Here is a 16,391-nt window from a genome sequence, read left to right as displayed (position 1 = left end):
CCCCGTGCTACTAGGTCATCAGGGGCCAATTTCAAAGAGCTGCTAATTTGCCTAGCATGAAATTTCTGCCTCAATAAAAACAGGATCACCAACCAAAATTTTACATGATTTTCAGGATGAGCAAGGAACAGCTGAGTATCAGTAATAGGCAATATGCAACAGATGGAAATTTGGTTGGTTATTCTGTTTTTATCAAGGAAGAAATTTCATGCTAAGCAAATTTCTGTGCTTAGCAGCTCTATGAAATTGGGCCCTGCACTCTGTCCGCAGAGAATGCACATCCCACCCCACGCACGCACTGCGTATATGCAAAGAGAGGGCAAGCCTAAAGCCCGGTTCATACTTGTTGCGAATGCGAATGCGAAGCGAATGTTGACGTCACAAATTCGTTACGAATAACTCGCAGCAGTTGCCCTCCTCTCCCCAACTCACTTGCGAATATCGCTGTTAAAGGAAGGTGGTGACGTCAAAATTTACGTCAAATTCGCATCGCATTCACATTCACAAAGGAAGTATGAACCGGGCTTAACAAAAGCAAAGGCAAATAAAGCAATACAAATTAAATTCCAATGTCTTGGTCATAGTCCCTTTTCGAAACCACGGCTTTGGCTCCAGATTCGGCTTCAGGCTCCGTTCTGAAGCCTTAATGAGCACGTTTGCAAAGCACGCGCAATTGTATTGTCAAAACAACCGCGGGGGCAAGCTAGCCTGAGCCGAGTCACGGAGCCGAAACCTTGGCTTCGAAAAGGTAACCGACTATAAGAACTAGTGACCGGTAAACATTTTTGCCTCGGTGGCTATTTTGCTTTTGGGAGAGAAAAGAAGTTTGTACAATATAATCGCGCTGGTTGGCATGGTCGGCCCAGCAAAACATATTCAATCGTGTTACTAAAAAAAACATTGGTGCAAATTCAATAAAATAATCTCCCATGGTTGGTTGAATTGTTAACAAAAATTACAGACATTTGTTACAAACTGTGGCTATTTTTTAATTTTTTATTTTAATTTTGTAGCTTTCCACATTTTTTTCCCACCTCGGCTGGCAACAATAATATGAAATCCCCATTAATGACCTTATAGTTCTAAACGATTTTTAAGAGTGAAAGTGTCTTATAATTAGTTGAATCCTTAGACATGTTACAAGTCCGGTCAGTGTTTGCATTCACTTTCAGTTCAAACCGTACAAGATTGTAGCCTATACGTATATAAAGTCTATATCTGTGAGTCACGTATTCAGATCAACGATATTATACTCGGTATGAATGTTTATTTAGTTTTTCAAAAGTCTGCTTTTTATGGAAGTTCCACTTCGGTACACACTGATTGTGTTTGATTCACAAACCAATAGTAATTTCCTTTTAACATCACACGGGCAAACCGGGCACACCCAAACGAAAGAACAGCCACTGGCTATTCGTTTTCAATGCATTTTTGTTGTTGCAATAATAATATAAAAGCTATTTTTCTTCTGATGTGTGACGGTTCATAATATACGCCGTGCGGAGTATTATTCTGTAACCCCCATTTCCGCGTGGAAAGCAAGGCCCAAACTTGACCTTGTACCAGAGTGCTTTTCACATGGGTAGTCACTGTTTGGTTTGTGTGTGTCCCCCGACTGCAAAGTAATGACAGCAATTGAAGTTAGTGGCCGTTCACAGCTTTCAACATTTTCAAACTAAAACCGTTCTCAATGAAGAAACAAAATCGATTTGTAGGCATACACTATAGTTCTACATGAGATATGCCCTATACTGAATGTGATTTACATGCAAACCTTGTTTTTTACCCGCACAGATTGATACAAATAATTATATAAAGAACGTATATGTTTTTTAAAACAGATTATATGCATTCCAATAAATGCCGTTACAAGATGCAGCTTGACTGACGAAAACGTGAAGAAAACGTCTTTATCTATCGGTACAAAAATTGTTTTCTAGAAAACGAAAGTATACGGCAAGCATTAAAGACTGGACACTGTTAGTAATAGTGTCATTGACCAGTCTTCTCACTTGGTGTATCTCAACATTATGCACAAACCTGTGAAAATTTGAGCTCAATTGGTAATCGAAGTTGCGAGAAAATATTAAAAAAAAAAACAAAAAAAACATCCTTGTCACACGAAGTTGTGTGCTTTCAGATGCTTGATTTCGAGACCTCAAAATCTAATTCTGAGGTCTTGAAAATCAAATTCGTGGAAAATTACATCTTTTCTCGAAAACTACGTCACTTCAGAGGGAACCGTTTCTCACAATGTTTTTATACCGTCAACAGCTCCCCATTACTTGTTACCAAGCAAGGTTTAATGCTAATAATTATTTTGAGTAATTACCAATAGTGTCCGCTGCCTTTAACCCCCTCCCTCCCAGCGTAAGGTTGGCATACGCTTGTAAAAATGTTGACAATGTGAATGGCCCCTTGATCATATACTATAATACCAAATATGTAAAAAAAACCAAGTGAAATCTCACATTCTGATGAAATATTGCAAACATTAATATCGCTGCTGAAACATGCAATAACTGCGGATGAATTAAAACCATTTTTGTTATTTTCCACAAGACTCGTTGAGCTTCTCAACAAAACTAAACATTAAGGAGCTTTAGTCAAGGGTGTTTCCATTTGATTCCATTAAGTGAGAACTCCGGAGCCTAATTTCATTGAAGCTGTTAAACAAAAAAATACTGCAAAATTCTTTGCTAAGCAAAACATTGAGTGGGGCACCAGTTGCAACAATGTAAGACTTAATAGGACTTTGGCTGCTGGTAACAAGGTCCTGCTAAGCAAGATGTTTGTGCTTGTTTGGGTGTAATTTGGGCACTAGTGATGTCATTATTACTGTCGGTCACTCGATGATACCTTTTTGACTCGAATACATTTCCAGAAATACATTTTGAGGATTTGACTTCATTTATTTTATAAAGAATCTTAATACCACAAGTGTTTCTTTTTTCGGATTACTGCTATATTTTGTCGAAACATACAACAATTGCAATAAAAAAGGGTGGTTTTTTAATAATACTTCAAATTTATAAACACGATCATTTTCACACATTCATGAATCAACCAATGTCGTGTGTTTATGCTCCTAGCATGTTAACATTCTGTCAAAAGATCATTAGTCAAAAGAAAGTACTCAGTCTTTTAGTTAATTATTGGCAATAACAACTGTTGGTAAGAAGCCAGATTGGCTTTTGATAGTATATAAAGCAGTTAGATAAACATTTCGCTTCGAAGGTATTATTTTTGGTTAAATAAAAATATGTAGATTGTTGTACCAAAATAGATTGAATTTGTGAAGCGTTACCGCGGTAACGGCGATATCTCAGTGGACAAAAACCCTTTCAAAATGATTTAATTTGTATGCAGCTACATTGATATAGCATTACAACAATCGAACCGTTCCAATGCGGACTTGACTCCAAAGTCAAGAACTGAAGAGTAGACCTACATATGTATTTTTGTAGATTCGCAAAAAGTTTTAAGCTTTCACCCATTTCAGAGGCCATTATTCATTATTGCCAAAAAAAATAAAATATGACAATGATGGTAAATGGCTTGCCCTTGGCATTGAACAAAATATTGTGTATGGTTTTTGAATTGAAATAGCCTGTCACAAGTTAAGAGAAAAGCGAAAGGACAAAATCTTTCGGCGAAAATCAAACCTAACAACTTCAAATGTGTTTTACTTCTTAACAAAGTCTTGTCCAAAGTATTCCTTGTTAATAGCACTAGAATAGTCATTCAATTGGTCAAAATACCCCTCAAAACAACGTTAAATAACAAAACAATGTAAAGTTACAAAATAAATTGCAAGAACATAGGTCGTTGAGTATTTAAATATAATATTTACATTTTGCACATTTTTTTAAATATAAATTATCTATACAGTACGCTTCAATCATACCTCACCTTAACAGTAAGGAAAGCCGATGCGTTTTTCCCTTTAAAATGAGGGGAAAACTCCTTGCCAAGAATGCCGAAAACACCGCAGTTAGATCCATCATGACGTCACCGATGACGTCACTGGATTACAAAACCTTAGAAGAACCCTGGAAGAATGAAGAATTCAAGCCAAAATCGGCCACTCGGAATAAAATTCCACTCTGGAGTCACTCTTCGGTCAAGTTTGCTGAACTTCGAGTTTGGTTCACAACAGGCCGCTCAAATCTTATTGAATGACTCGAAGACTAACTACCTCTGTTTTTTGTTTGTTATCTTCGTATTCTCATGTTTTTTTTCCTGAGGCAGCAAGTTGAGGTTTTGTTTCATTTTTAGCTAAACTCTTGTCAATCACTTTACCAAACTCAGCCTTTTTCTTCAAAGCGTCATTCGGTTTGTCAGCAGGCTCTTTCTGATGTGATTCAGGCTGCGCTGGTGGAGCTTTAGCTTTTTTCTCAGATAAACCCTGTATAAGTTCAAAAGCTTCCTCATGCAGCTTGTCACTGTTGGGCTGTGCTTTTTCGTCTTTCTGATTTGATGCCAGCTGCACTGGTTGAGCTTTTCCTCTAAGTTTATTCTCAGCTAAAATCTTTTCAACCATCTTAAGTTGAGCAGCTTTCTTGGCGTTTTCGAGCCTGTCACGAGACTGGTCACTGGGCTGTGATTTTTCCTTCTTCTCCTTCAGCTTGCTATTGGGTTGAACTTGGTCACCCTTCACTTGCTCCTTTGCTCCACGGGGTGGGGGTTGTTGTTTTTGTTTTTGATGTTGTTTTTGTTTTTGATGTTGCTGATGTTGTTGTTGTTGTTGTTGTTGTTGTTGTTGTTGTTGTTGTTGTTGTTGTTGTTTTTGTTGTTGTTGTTGTTGTTGTTGTTGTTGTTGTGGTTGTTGTGGTTGTTGTGGTTGTTGTGGTTGTTGTGGTTGTTGTGGTTGTTGTTGTTGTTGTTGTTGTGGTGGTGGTGGTGGTTGTTTAACCCTCTGAATGTCTACTGTGATGTTTGTGTAGAGTGGATGGAACTCGACGTGAGGTTTATCATATCTGATATTCGTCAGACCATCCGTCTTGTGACGCTGCTTAAAGCTGCTTAAGAGTTTCATTCTGTGTGGAAACAATTTGGCGGGAGAAAAAAAACCGGGTTAAATAAGTATCCATGAGGCAGCAGACAATTTGGAATTCATAATATTGTTTTACAAAAAATGTCAATTTAAATGAATAAAGTTAAAGCGATTGTTTGCATTGTTCTTTCTTTTGATTTTTTTTTAATACTGTAAAGCGCTTTGAGACTCCCCAAGGCGCCATAAATACCCATGTTTAGTGTTAAACGGGTTCATTTTAAACTGCATTTTTTTCTCAATTTTTTTAAATTTACAAGGCTAAAAATTTTCATCTATAGTCCGAAAACTGCTATTGAAACAGGACTTTTAAAGCAACACATTCTTTTACTATGGTTTCTACGGGAAAAACATGCTCTCCATATATTTAAAGGGTCTATGTATTTTTTGTAGGACAAAAAACACAATGTCCACAGATTTACACTAAACTTACACAGTTTGAATATAATGACAGTAGAAAGCTTCCCTGAAAATATTACGTGCTGAGGTGCTGTAGTTTTGGGGAAATTAGTAAAACAATGTCATGAAAATAATTTTCGTCTCATGAGACGAAAATTATTTTAATCATTTACAAACGTTTTTCCATGACATTGTTTTACTCATTTCTCAAAAACTAAAGCACCTCAGTAAGTAATATTTGAAGGGAAGCTTTCCACTATCATTATCTTCAAACCCTGTAAGTTTAATGTAAATCTTAGGACATTTTGAAAAGGTACCCAAATCCTTTAATACGAATCAGTCAAATTTGTTTTCGGCTAATATTTTAAGAATGGATTAATTCCACTTATTTGTTAGCAAAATATCGTTATGTTTGAGTTTCAAGTCACAACAAAATAATATATCCCTCCTCTTTTTCGCTTGGTTTGAGCAGCGAAAGATATATTAAACAAGAGAGCATATATCCCTTCCACGTTTTGGCTGGGTTTGAGCAAAGGGATAAGAAAAAAGGATAGAAAACTCTATCCCTTCTCCCGTTGGCCTTTGTGCACCCAATTTGTACTTTGCTCTCCCATAAATATTTTATGAAGACCCCCCCCCCCCCACAATTTTTAAAGTAATTTTGAAAATAAATTCAAGAAGCCACTAGTGCAGTGGCAAAGATTTGTTTACCAGTTTATTATCTCATTAGCAAACATTCAATTCAAATACACATTTATTTCCATACTTCCATGAAAAATGTTGACAATTATCCGTTCCACGGACTAAAGCAAAAATATTATTAATAATTATAGATGAAACACAAACCTTTCTTTCATGACAGGTGCACTTTTATGATGGTGTTTAATGACGTTATAAAAACCATTTGGCCCCTGGGGACGTGACACAGGAAGTCCAGCCTCTTTGACTCGTTTCCAAATTTCGTCATCTTCACCACCCCAGCCCCAGTACACATTTGGGAACCCGTTTATGGTCAGGATATTACCCGTCGTGAAACCGGTAACTGCGCCAAAGAAATCTCGATACGGTAACCTGAAAGGTATCGGAAAGTAATCTGTGTTTTAATTATTGTTATGAAGTTTGTTTTGAAGACACTGGACACTATTGGTAATTGTCAACGACCATTCTTCTCATTTTTTTCAACATAATGCATATAAAATAACAAACCTGTGAACTTTGAGCTCAATTGGTCGTCAAAGTTGCGAGATAATATTGAAAGAAAAACCACCCTTGTCACACGAAGTTGTGTGCTTTCAGATGCTTGATTTCGATACTTCAAAATCTAATTCTGAGGTCTCGAAATCAAATTCGTGGAAAGTTACTTCATTTTTGAAAACTAACGTTACTTCAGAGGGAGCTGTTTCTCACAATGTTTTACACTATCAACCTCTCCCCATTACTCGGTACCAAGTAAGGTTTTATGCAAATAATTATTTTGAGTAATTACCAATAGTTTCCATTGCCCTTTAAGCAAGACACTTAACCATGATTGCTTCGTAAAAGTGGGGAGGCAGGTTAGTGCTTTCTGCTCTACCAGCCAGGCTTTTGATGGATGATACATCCAGGGGTAAGGGGGGTAAACCCGTTTCAGCCACAGGAGCAGGTGGACATGGCCACTGAAAAAAGTGTAGCTAACACCTTGAAGGTGCCTTCAGACTTTGTGTGTCAGGCGACTAACTTGCATACAAAAAAATAGAAAAAAAGAGAACAAAAAACAAATTTCTTGGAGACAAATTATTGTATTCAAAAACTTACTTATATTTCCATCGATCTGCACCACTGAGAAAATGACGAGGCATCCCACTACATCCATAGTAGTTTAAATCACTCAGAGGTACATGATCCACATCGTGAAATATAAAACAATCCCACTTGGAGAAGTTCAAAGATTCCAAAAAGCCAACATTCATCAGCATAGCACGGTTGAATGCTAAGGAATTATTCTGATGAGTAAGAACAGAGAGGTATAAAAGTTGATCAGTATGAGATTTGAAATTGCGTCATTCGAAATCAAAGCAAGATGTACTGGTATCATACAAACAACAATAATCCCCATTACTTGTTACCAAGTGAGGTTATATGTTGATAATTTTAATTACCAACATATTTTTATCGGATGAAGATGAATGACAGAAAGGCCTCGTTTGTTCTGATCAAAAAGGAAATAAATCATTATTTTGTAATGGAAAAAATGATCTTTGTTAAGAATATCATCTTTGTTAAGAATATTAAGTTCAATACCAAATGGGAGCCTTTTGTATTGCTCTGTACCAACTAAATGCCTTGCATAATCATCAAACTTCCCGTTTTTGCAATTTGCCATTTCTCTCTTAGTATCGTTCTATAAGTAGTTGGTTTTACCAGTAGTTTGTGTAGCTTTGTACATTGAAGAAACTTGAACAAATTGTTCCCGTTATTTTCTCCCGACTCCGATGACCGATTGAGCCTAAATTTTCACAGGTTTGTTATTTTATATATAAGTTGTGATACACGAAGTGTGGGACTAGGACAATACTGTTTACCAAAAGTGTATAATGGCAAACAAATTACAAACATGTACCACTATAATAATAAGATTTCATTTTGTACCTGTTCAACAACGTAAAAAGCAAACTCCAGAAGTTGTCGACGTAGCATGGGTGTCAAATACTTGAGGACTATTGGAAGATGGTAGGAGCGATCCCTGAATGGAATAACGATTGCAACCTGAAAAATGAATATCATTCACACAAATAATTATTGAAGATATATTTGAAGTTCAAATTAATTACCGAGACACAGTTTTTTTTAAATTAGATTTAGTTAACGGCAGTGGACACTATTGGTAATTATTCAAAATAATTATAGCATAAAACCTTACTTGGTAACGAGTAATGACAACTTCGTGTGACAAGGGTGCTTTTTCTTTCATTATTATCTCGCAAGTTCGATGACCGATTGAGCTCAAATCTTCACAGGTTTGTTATTTTGTGCATAATGTTGAGATACACCAAGTGAGAAGACTTGTCTTTGACAATTACCAATAGTGTTCACTGTCTTTAAGGTGTCCTCTGTAAAGTACAATGACGTCATACCTTCCATCTTGGTAGGCAATTATTTGGCTTCCAATGGCCTCCTGGAAACCAGGAATAGTTCCCAACCTTCACTGCTAGTTGAGACATGCTGTCCATGATAGGTGTCCTGACTTCGGTCAAGTTGTACATTTTATATAATTGACGGTTTCCCTCTGCGGTGAATTCCTTTGACCGATTTACTTGATCGCCAAAAACATATTTTTCAGACTCATTCATGCGCGTGTCTTCAAGATTGAGAGCTTTCTTCTCAACTATTTGAGAAGAAAAAAAAATAGTATCAGGGATAAAGAATATTAATTTTGGTTTTACCCGTGTACACCGATGTGTGGCATATTACTCGGGTGGGATTCGACCTCGTGATACTACCGGGCAATCTCGGTGGTCTAGTTGGTATGACACTGCTCTAGAATTGCAAGGGTCGTGGGTTCGTATCCAACCCGGGTAAAATGCCTGTGAATTTATTCACAGAGCTTGTGAAGTACCGAGTATATACAGTCAATTTCCCTTTACTGTAAAAAGCTGTGAGACTTCTAAGTATTTTTTCGTGTATTTTTGTTTTATATTTAGCATTTCTCACTGTAAGCTATGGGAGTTTACTTAGTGAGGTGTACCCCTAGACTGGGCCCCTGTCTTTATCCGCAAGTATACGAATCTCGAATTGTGACTTCAGATGTTCAGACTATGCACCCCCGAGGTCCGAAAACACCGAATGGGAGACTTTGGAACGCTGGGTGGCAGCAGACTATATCAGATAAATTTCCATAGACCTTTTCGCAAATACCGGGGCGCGCGCGTAAAGCTTGGAATTAGGTGCATTGTGGTCTAGCTGGTAGCAAAATTTGATGCGTATCTATCCCACAATGCACCTCATTCAACAGTCTGCGCTTGCGCATTGGTATTTGCGATAAGGTCTATTGTTTACTACTTCTGAGCATGTGCATGTTTACTGAAAACAATGGATTTACCTGGTATGTCTGCTGCCACCCAGCGTTCCGAAAGCCCACCATTAAAGACGAGATAAATAAGTGATACCATCAAGAATGATCAGATTAAAGTGACACTGCTTGGTTGCAATAATCAGGAAATAAAACTTCATAACATGGTGAGCGAGAATATTAAAACAAGGTTGTTGAAACTTACTTAGGCTAGGGATGACTAATTCAGGACAAACGACTGGTAGCGGAATGTTCTTGAAGAAAAGTGTTCTGGCTTTTTCTGAAGAAAACAAAATTAAATAATGTAGCTGAGTTTAGAAAAAGTAAACGTTTATATTAAAAATGGGAAGTGTTATCATTTTACAAGATAAAATGGATTCTGAACAGTCAAAGTTTAAAAAATATTATTATAATCAACATGGTGTTTCAAAATACACTTTTGAAACGGCTGCCGAATAAAAAATAAATGATTCTGTGGGGGAAAAGGTTTAGATGTATGGATAGGTTACGGACTCAACTTTCATACATGACACCAACAACTCCGAAAATAATTAATGATTGGGTGAGCACTGCTCACTTTTGTAAAGGGTATGAAAATTAGCCTGCGCAGTAATTAACCTTCCAATTTGTGAGATGAAAGTCATTTGGAGCTTACAAAATTCACTCCAAGATGTCAGCTACTTATTCTTCAGTGACACTGCTCACCCAAGCATGAATTATTTTCAGACTTTTTGGTGTCATATGAAAGTTTAATCCATAAGCTACATATACACCTTTTCCCCCAGAATGATATACTTTTTTCATTCGTCAGCCATTTCAAGAGTGTACAGTTGTTTTTGAGACACACGGTACAGATAAAAACCTTTAACAAACATGCACTTAAAGACGCTGGACACTAATGGTAATACTGTCAAAGACCAGTCTTCTCACTTTGTGTATAACAAACCTGTGAAAATTTGAGCTCAATCGGTCGTCGAAGTTGCGAAATAATAAAAAGAAAAAGCAACCCCGTCCCACGAAGTTGTGTGCTTTCAGATGCTTGATTTCGAGACCTCAAATTCTAAATTTGAGGGCTCGAAATCAAATTCGTGGAAAATTACTTCTTTCTTACAAACATGTTACTTCAGAGGGAGCCGTTTCTCACAATGTTTTATACTATCAACCTCTCCCCATTACTCGTAACCAAATAAGGCTCCACGCTAATAATTATTTTGAGGAATTACCAATAGTGTCCACTGACTTTAATGAGTAACTTTTATAAAAGTGTTATCACCTGTGCTGGTTACTTTTGGGGGCGATTCCAACTTGCGTGCAGAGCCGTTCTCACTATCTCTCTTGTTAGCCGGGTTTACTACAAATAACTCTTCCACATTCAGATGTCCGATGACGTCACGCCACTGCAAAGCACGCCTTTCACCATTGGAGAAAGTGAAGTTAGAGAAAGGTTTTCCTTGTACTTCAGCTGCTCGAGTATCCACTGTTTATCAAGAACACAAAAATACATCAATATTACGTGCGTTTACGTGCGTTGATAGTTTTTATAACAACACACGAGACCTACAGCTTTACGTCCCATCCGAAGGACGAATCACTGGTTAATGTCTTGCTTTAAGGACACAGGTTTCACAACCAGGACTCGAACCCACACTCTGCTGATCAAAATACACCAGAGTTTGAGTTCGGTGATCTTACCCGCTCGGCCACGACACCCACCATTGGGTACAGTGCAGTGGATTTGGCTTGTACTTCAGCTGCTAATGTAAACTGTTTATCACGAAAAGTACATTATATTATTCCAATGTATGAGTGAACATTTCACTCTCTTGTCCGAGATGTGTCAGTTTTTATCTTTTGGGAGTGAGAGTGAATCTGTGTTACTCTTTGTAAGTGAAATTGGAACAAACTTCACTCTAAATCGAGTTGAAAGTACCCGTCTTTAACTTTTGAAAGAGTTGTCCGTCGTATGGCTCTTTGCGAGAGTGGTATGGCGGACAAAACGAGTGGTTTTCACTCTTTTACATTAAGAGAGTGTTATAATACACATCACTTTTTCTTCTTTTGAACATAGATGTTTTCTTTTTTGTAGCCCTTTACCTAGAGTGGCTTTTAGCCTTGTTTTGGGCGACTTGCATAAAAAAAATATAAAAAATCGCACACGGTTTTAGCGCAGTGATTTCGTTTGGTTTTGCAAGGGAGATTGTTGAAAGAAATAGCAGAAATGAAACTATGAGATTACATAGTCAGTTTGAGTCTACTTTGCGTATATCCATTTTAATTTTATTTTCTTACACAAGTTTAAATAGTCCAAACAGTTTGACACTACTTTACAATGTAACAGCGGTTAAACAAAAAGAATCTAAACTTACCACTTATCGAATTATCACTCTGACTTATAAAAGTCCAAAACGAGATAGTTGAAACCAATGAGAATCCCACCAATGTATAGAGGAGCCCAAGAACGGCTTTCCGACGGAGTCTTTTGACGTAGCGTTCGAGCCAGACACCAATCGTGGGGAAAAACTGCTTAGACGACGGCCCGTTTTCTCTGGGTGGCCTAAGGGAGAAACGTTGGGACGATTTGGCCATTTTGATCGGAAAATAAAATTGCCTGCGACATACTCAGTCGATTAAAAATTGAAATATTCATGTATGAAGTGCAGAGATGTAAAATGTGCCACTGGTTCTAACTGAACTAAATACAGGTGTCGTTGCATTCTGTGTATGGGTGTGATTGTGCATGCATGCATGCAGTTTGGATCTTTTGTGCTGTATTTTCACAAGTTCAGTTGCACCCGTTTTGATTATGGTTGTGACGTGGCTGTTCAAACCAAACAATAATAAACCATTTTGAAGTAGGGGGGGGGGGAGGGGACACTATTAAACTGTTTGGCGTGGGGGTAAATCTGTCTGTATTTTTTTTTTAAAGTCTTTTATGGTGTTCACCAAACAGGCTATGATGAAGTTGTTGGTTCATGAGTATATTTGAAAACAAAAAAAATGCCGATTTTAAAAACTGGCGAAAAGGTTAGAAATTACGTTTAAAATGCCAAAACTTTGAGTCCCATAATGTATAGGCCTATCAAATTATATAGACTTAAGTTCCTTTGTGGGAAAATACATTAAAGTTTTCATACTTTAAGAACATCGTTTTCAAGAGATGTGTTTTTAATTAATGATGAAATGGGCCGGGGGGGGGGGGACACAGACCAGTTTTCGTGTACCTTTATATAAAGTCGTTTCGGGTCAGTGAATTATACGTCAGAATTTGTTTCTGAAAAGAATTGTCGAAACACACCCCCGAGTTCTCAATATTAACAAAAGATTCATTGTTGATAGAAACCATTATGCGTAAATCAGACTTTTGTGACTACTATTTACCTTTTTTTAGATCTAAATATCAATATGACATATCGGTATTCGGTAGTTTGATTGAATGCAGAGCTTGGATAACAATGCACTTGAAGTGACCTCTTTTGTAAGTGGGGTGGGGACACCCTGTTTATTATGAACGAGAAAGGACGAGAAAATGTAGATTCGTGGATAGAAGTATACGAGTTGAAGGCGAGTAGATTGTGGTCACGAATCTACACTTCGAGTACATTCTCTGACTTAAACTATTTCCCCAAACTTTTTTAGACGACGTTTGGAAATATTTCTATGTTGCAAAATTTGTTAGTAAATTTTATTTTGTTTTACAACAATATCGAATGTGTCGATCAGTTTACAAAGTAAATAAATTACGTGGGATTTTTTATTTTACTGAAATAATAACTGTCAATTTATGTTTGAACGAACCTAAGGTGTAGACTCGTTACAAATATTTAGTTAAGTGTAGATTCGTAAAAATTATGTACACACTTTCATAAATAGAGTGACGTCACAAAAGTAGCTCAATAAACATTAAACTGTTTCTGTGACATAAAAAAATGACGAAAGTGTACTGAGCAAACTGACATGGTACTCGATAATGTTGCAAGAACGAAAAAGTATGCATAGTGTTTGGCAATTAAAGTGTTACCGACCGTCTGTGACAAAGCGAACGAAATTAGATAGACTATAGAGCTCCTTTCACACTACAGAGCCATTTCCCGGGAAATAAACTCCCGGGAATTTTCCGGAAGTTTTTAACCCCCGCCACCCACAGTCACCGTTCTCACTATCCTACTTTGGTCACTACCGGTTCCAGGGAGTATGCACGGTCGTCTCACGGGAAAAAAACAAAACAAAAACGTTTTACCCCGGGGTTGACTCTCTTGACCCTACCCCTGAGCGGGGTTAATTGATAACTTTCCGTATGGCGCCACCACCTTTTCACGGGGATAAGTTATTTCCCGGGAAATTTCCGGGAGTTTTTTTTTGCAGTGTGAAAATATTTTTTTTCCTACAAAGGTAGTAACGGCAGCGACAAACTGTTTAAGGGGGCACTTATATGAAGATTTGTGGACATCGGTAGAAATGTAGACAGCAAAGTAAACATAGTGTTATCGCAAACGAAAAAAAACCAAAATAAACAAAAATAAACCAACGTATAAAATGCTATTCACACACGACAGCAGTTTAAACGGGGTCCACTGGTTAATTTTAGCATGGTTTCAAAATGTAGCAATGTTCGACAAGATTTCATAAGAGAGCTTGAGCAGCAAATGTTGTTTTGTCCACAAGGTACTTTTTGTAAACAATTTATAACCATGCTACAATTTAGCAAGAGGCCCTTGCTAAATTGCTCTCGTGTGAAAAGCCCTCAAAACAACTTGGAGTACAGCCAGCAAAATACCAGAAATGGTTTATTGATTCTTGTTTATTTTTCACTCTCGGACATTACAACTTTTGAACATTCAATTAATGTCTACTAATATTGCTCATTACACAAGATACAACCGATCATTTCAGATTATTAAGCTTACCTATTGTTAAGTATCTGCTCACTGGTGAAGGCGTGAATTGGCTCCATTGTGATCTTATCAAATATCCTTAAACAAGGTTTTCTTATACCAGACTCAAGAAGGAGTGGAAGTCGCCATCTTATTCTATTTCTTACACCCTCGTGTCGCACGTACTGGACGACATAATACGCAGCGCAATCCCGTGCAAGGATATTTGTCTTGAGTCAACCGTCTTTCATCAAACAAACTTACTTTAATCGATGAAGCCAGATGCTGACCACATAGCTGGTATGCTCTCAGCAGAAGCAGAAAGACAAACTCCTTAAGAAACGATTACATAATGCTCAGAACATCGCCCGTCTTCTCCATTGTTATGCTAAAAGATTCAATATTCCAATAAAATCCAAAGCATTTTTTGTTTGCATAAAGTGTGGGCATAAAAGGGTACCCTGGTTTATCATACACAAACCCGTCATTCTCAACACAGAATGTCTTTTTTAGAAGACATTTTTTTTTAGGAATAAAAAATAACGTTATATCCTACTGATGCAAGCTACCGTAGTCATGGTAATTACCTACAAGCATACCGAACCCATTTACATGATTGATTTTCTAATGATTTTTTTTAAACAACTTGTTGCGTGGCGGTTGCACCATTTCCTCACTGGTTGCACATACAATGCATTTTCAGCGGATGGAATGCCCGTCGAAGTTCAAATCACAAAGGAGTAATGCGTATTGTATAATAACTCTTTTCTGGTGTTATTTGGAAGTATTTCAACCACTAATTGGGACGTGTTAACAACTCGCTGGACATCACATTCCATCCCATAAGACCCTAAACAACTCAACACTATGCGACCATTAAATGACACTCAAAGCACTGTTGTTCACACATCAGTTAGAGTTTGTGTTTCGCTCTAGAAAGAGACTTCCAGAACTGCTGATTACATGTCAAGGCGTAGAATAAAAGACTTCCCCTATCAACCACCCCACTTTATTATATTACCATATCCAGTAGCAGGAAATGTCAGTTCGACTTTGGCATTGGGGCCACGGCATTGTCGAAACCACGGCTTCGGCTCCAGATTCGGCTGAGGCTAGCTTGGCCCCGCGGTTGTTTTGACAAACTGCGCCTGCTTTGTGTGTAGGTGATCAGAGCTGCAGACGAGAGAACGGAGCCAGAAGCCGAATCCAAAGCCGAGGGTTCGAAAAGGGAAACAAAGAACTCCATTACTTCAGTGGTACATATGCATTAATCAGGAAATGAAATGCTGAAACATTGGGGATCCCAAGTGATACATAAAACTATCACACATAATATTACTTGGTTTTCTGCAGCAAATATAAAACACGTTTGATGGATCAGGTGGGAGTCGAACCCACAACAACATTCTGTGGAAGTTCTTATGGTGACTTCAGTCCAGGGGTCGATTTCAGAGTTAGGACTATAGACTACTCCCAAGAGATATTAACAACTTAAGGCTAGACCTAATAGGAAGAGTAACTCGTTCTGGTTTGAGATAAGAATATAGTCTTAAAGGAACACGTTGCCTTGGATCGGTCGAGCTGGTCTTTGAAAAGCGTTTGTAACCGTTTGTTATACAATGCATAATGATTAGAAAGATATTTTTAAAGTAGAATATAATAATCCACACAAGTATCACTCGAAATTGCGTGGTTTTCCTTTAACCTCGTCGACTACGGTCGGCCATTATTTTATGGGAGTCAAATTTTTGACTCCCATAAATGGTCGACCGTGTTAGTTCGCAAAGTATAAATGGCCGACCGTGTTAGTTCGCAAAGTAAAAGTAAACCACCCTTTTTTCGAGGAAAATTTGTGTGGATCATTGTACTATTCTACTTTTTAAAGACCAACTCGACCGATCCAAGGCAACGTGTTCCATTAACTCTCTGTGAAATCCACCCCAACTCAGGCTTGTTTGTGAGAAACAAACAAACTTTGCAAGATAAAAGAAACTATCGACGAGTTGAGATATTGTCTAAC

General features: G+C 37.7%; 1 protein-coding gene across 1 annotated transcript; it reads right to left on the bottom strand.

Moving 5' to 3' along the window:
• Positions 1 to 1,019: 1,019 nt before the first annotated feature.
• LOC139935081 (uncharacterized) lies at positions 1,020 to 16,325 on the bottom strand. The gene is made up of 9 exons (XM_071929538.1): positions 14,405 to 16,325; positions 11,867 to 12,054; positions 10,774 to 10,977; positions 9,706 to 9,780; positions 8,566 to 8,816; positions 8,081 to 8,197; positions 7,247 to 7,434; positions 6,299 to 6,523; positions 1,020 to 5,039 (listed from the first exon to the last, which is right to left on the bottom strand). Exons 1-9 carry the CDS (start codon positions 14,449 to 14,451, stop codon positions 4,229 to 4,231), a joined length of 2,106 nt encoding a protein of 701 aa, XP_071785639.1. The 5' UTR covers positions 14,452 to 16,325; the 3' UTR covers positions 1,020 to 4,228.
• Between the last annotated feature and the right edge of the window lie 66 nt (positions 16,326 to 16,391).

This window comes from Asterias amurensis, chromosome 3 (genome assembly GCF_032118995.1).
Source record: "Asterias amurensis chromosome 3, ASM3211899v1".
Classification (NCBI taxonomy): domain Eukaryota; kingdom Metazoa; phylum Echinodermata; class Asteroidea; order Forcipulatida; family Asteriidae; genus Asterias; species Asterias amurensis.
Note: the sequence above shows the minus strand (reverse complement) of the source record. Positions and strands in the feature narration are given on the sequence as shown.

Coding starts and splice junctions, on each gene's coding strand:
- LOC139935081 (XM_071929538.1), bottom strand. CDS start 14,451: ATGGAGCCAATTCACGCCTTCACCAGTGAGCAGATACTTAACAATAG. Junction 10,978..11,866: donor GAGTGATAATTCGATAAGTG/GTAAGTTTAGAT, acceptor CTTGATAAACAG/TGGATACTCGAGCAGCTGAA. Junction 5,040..6,298: donor GCACCTGTCATGAAAGAAAG/GTTTGTGTTTCA, acceptor GTTTCCACACAG/AATGAAACTCTTAAGCAGCT.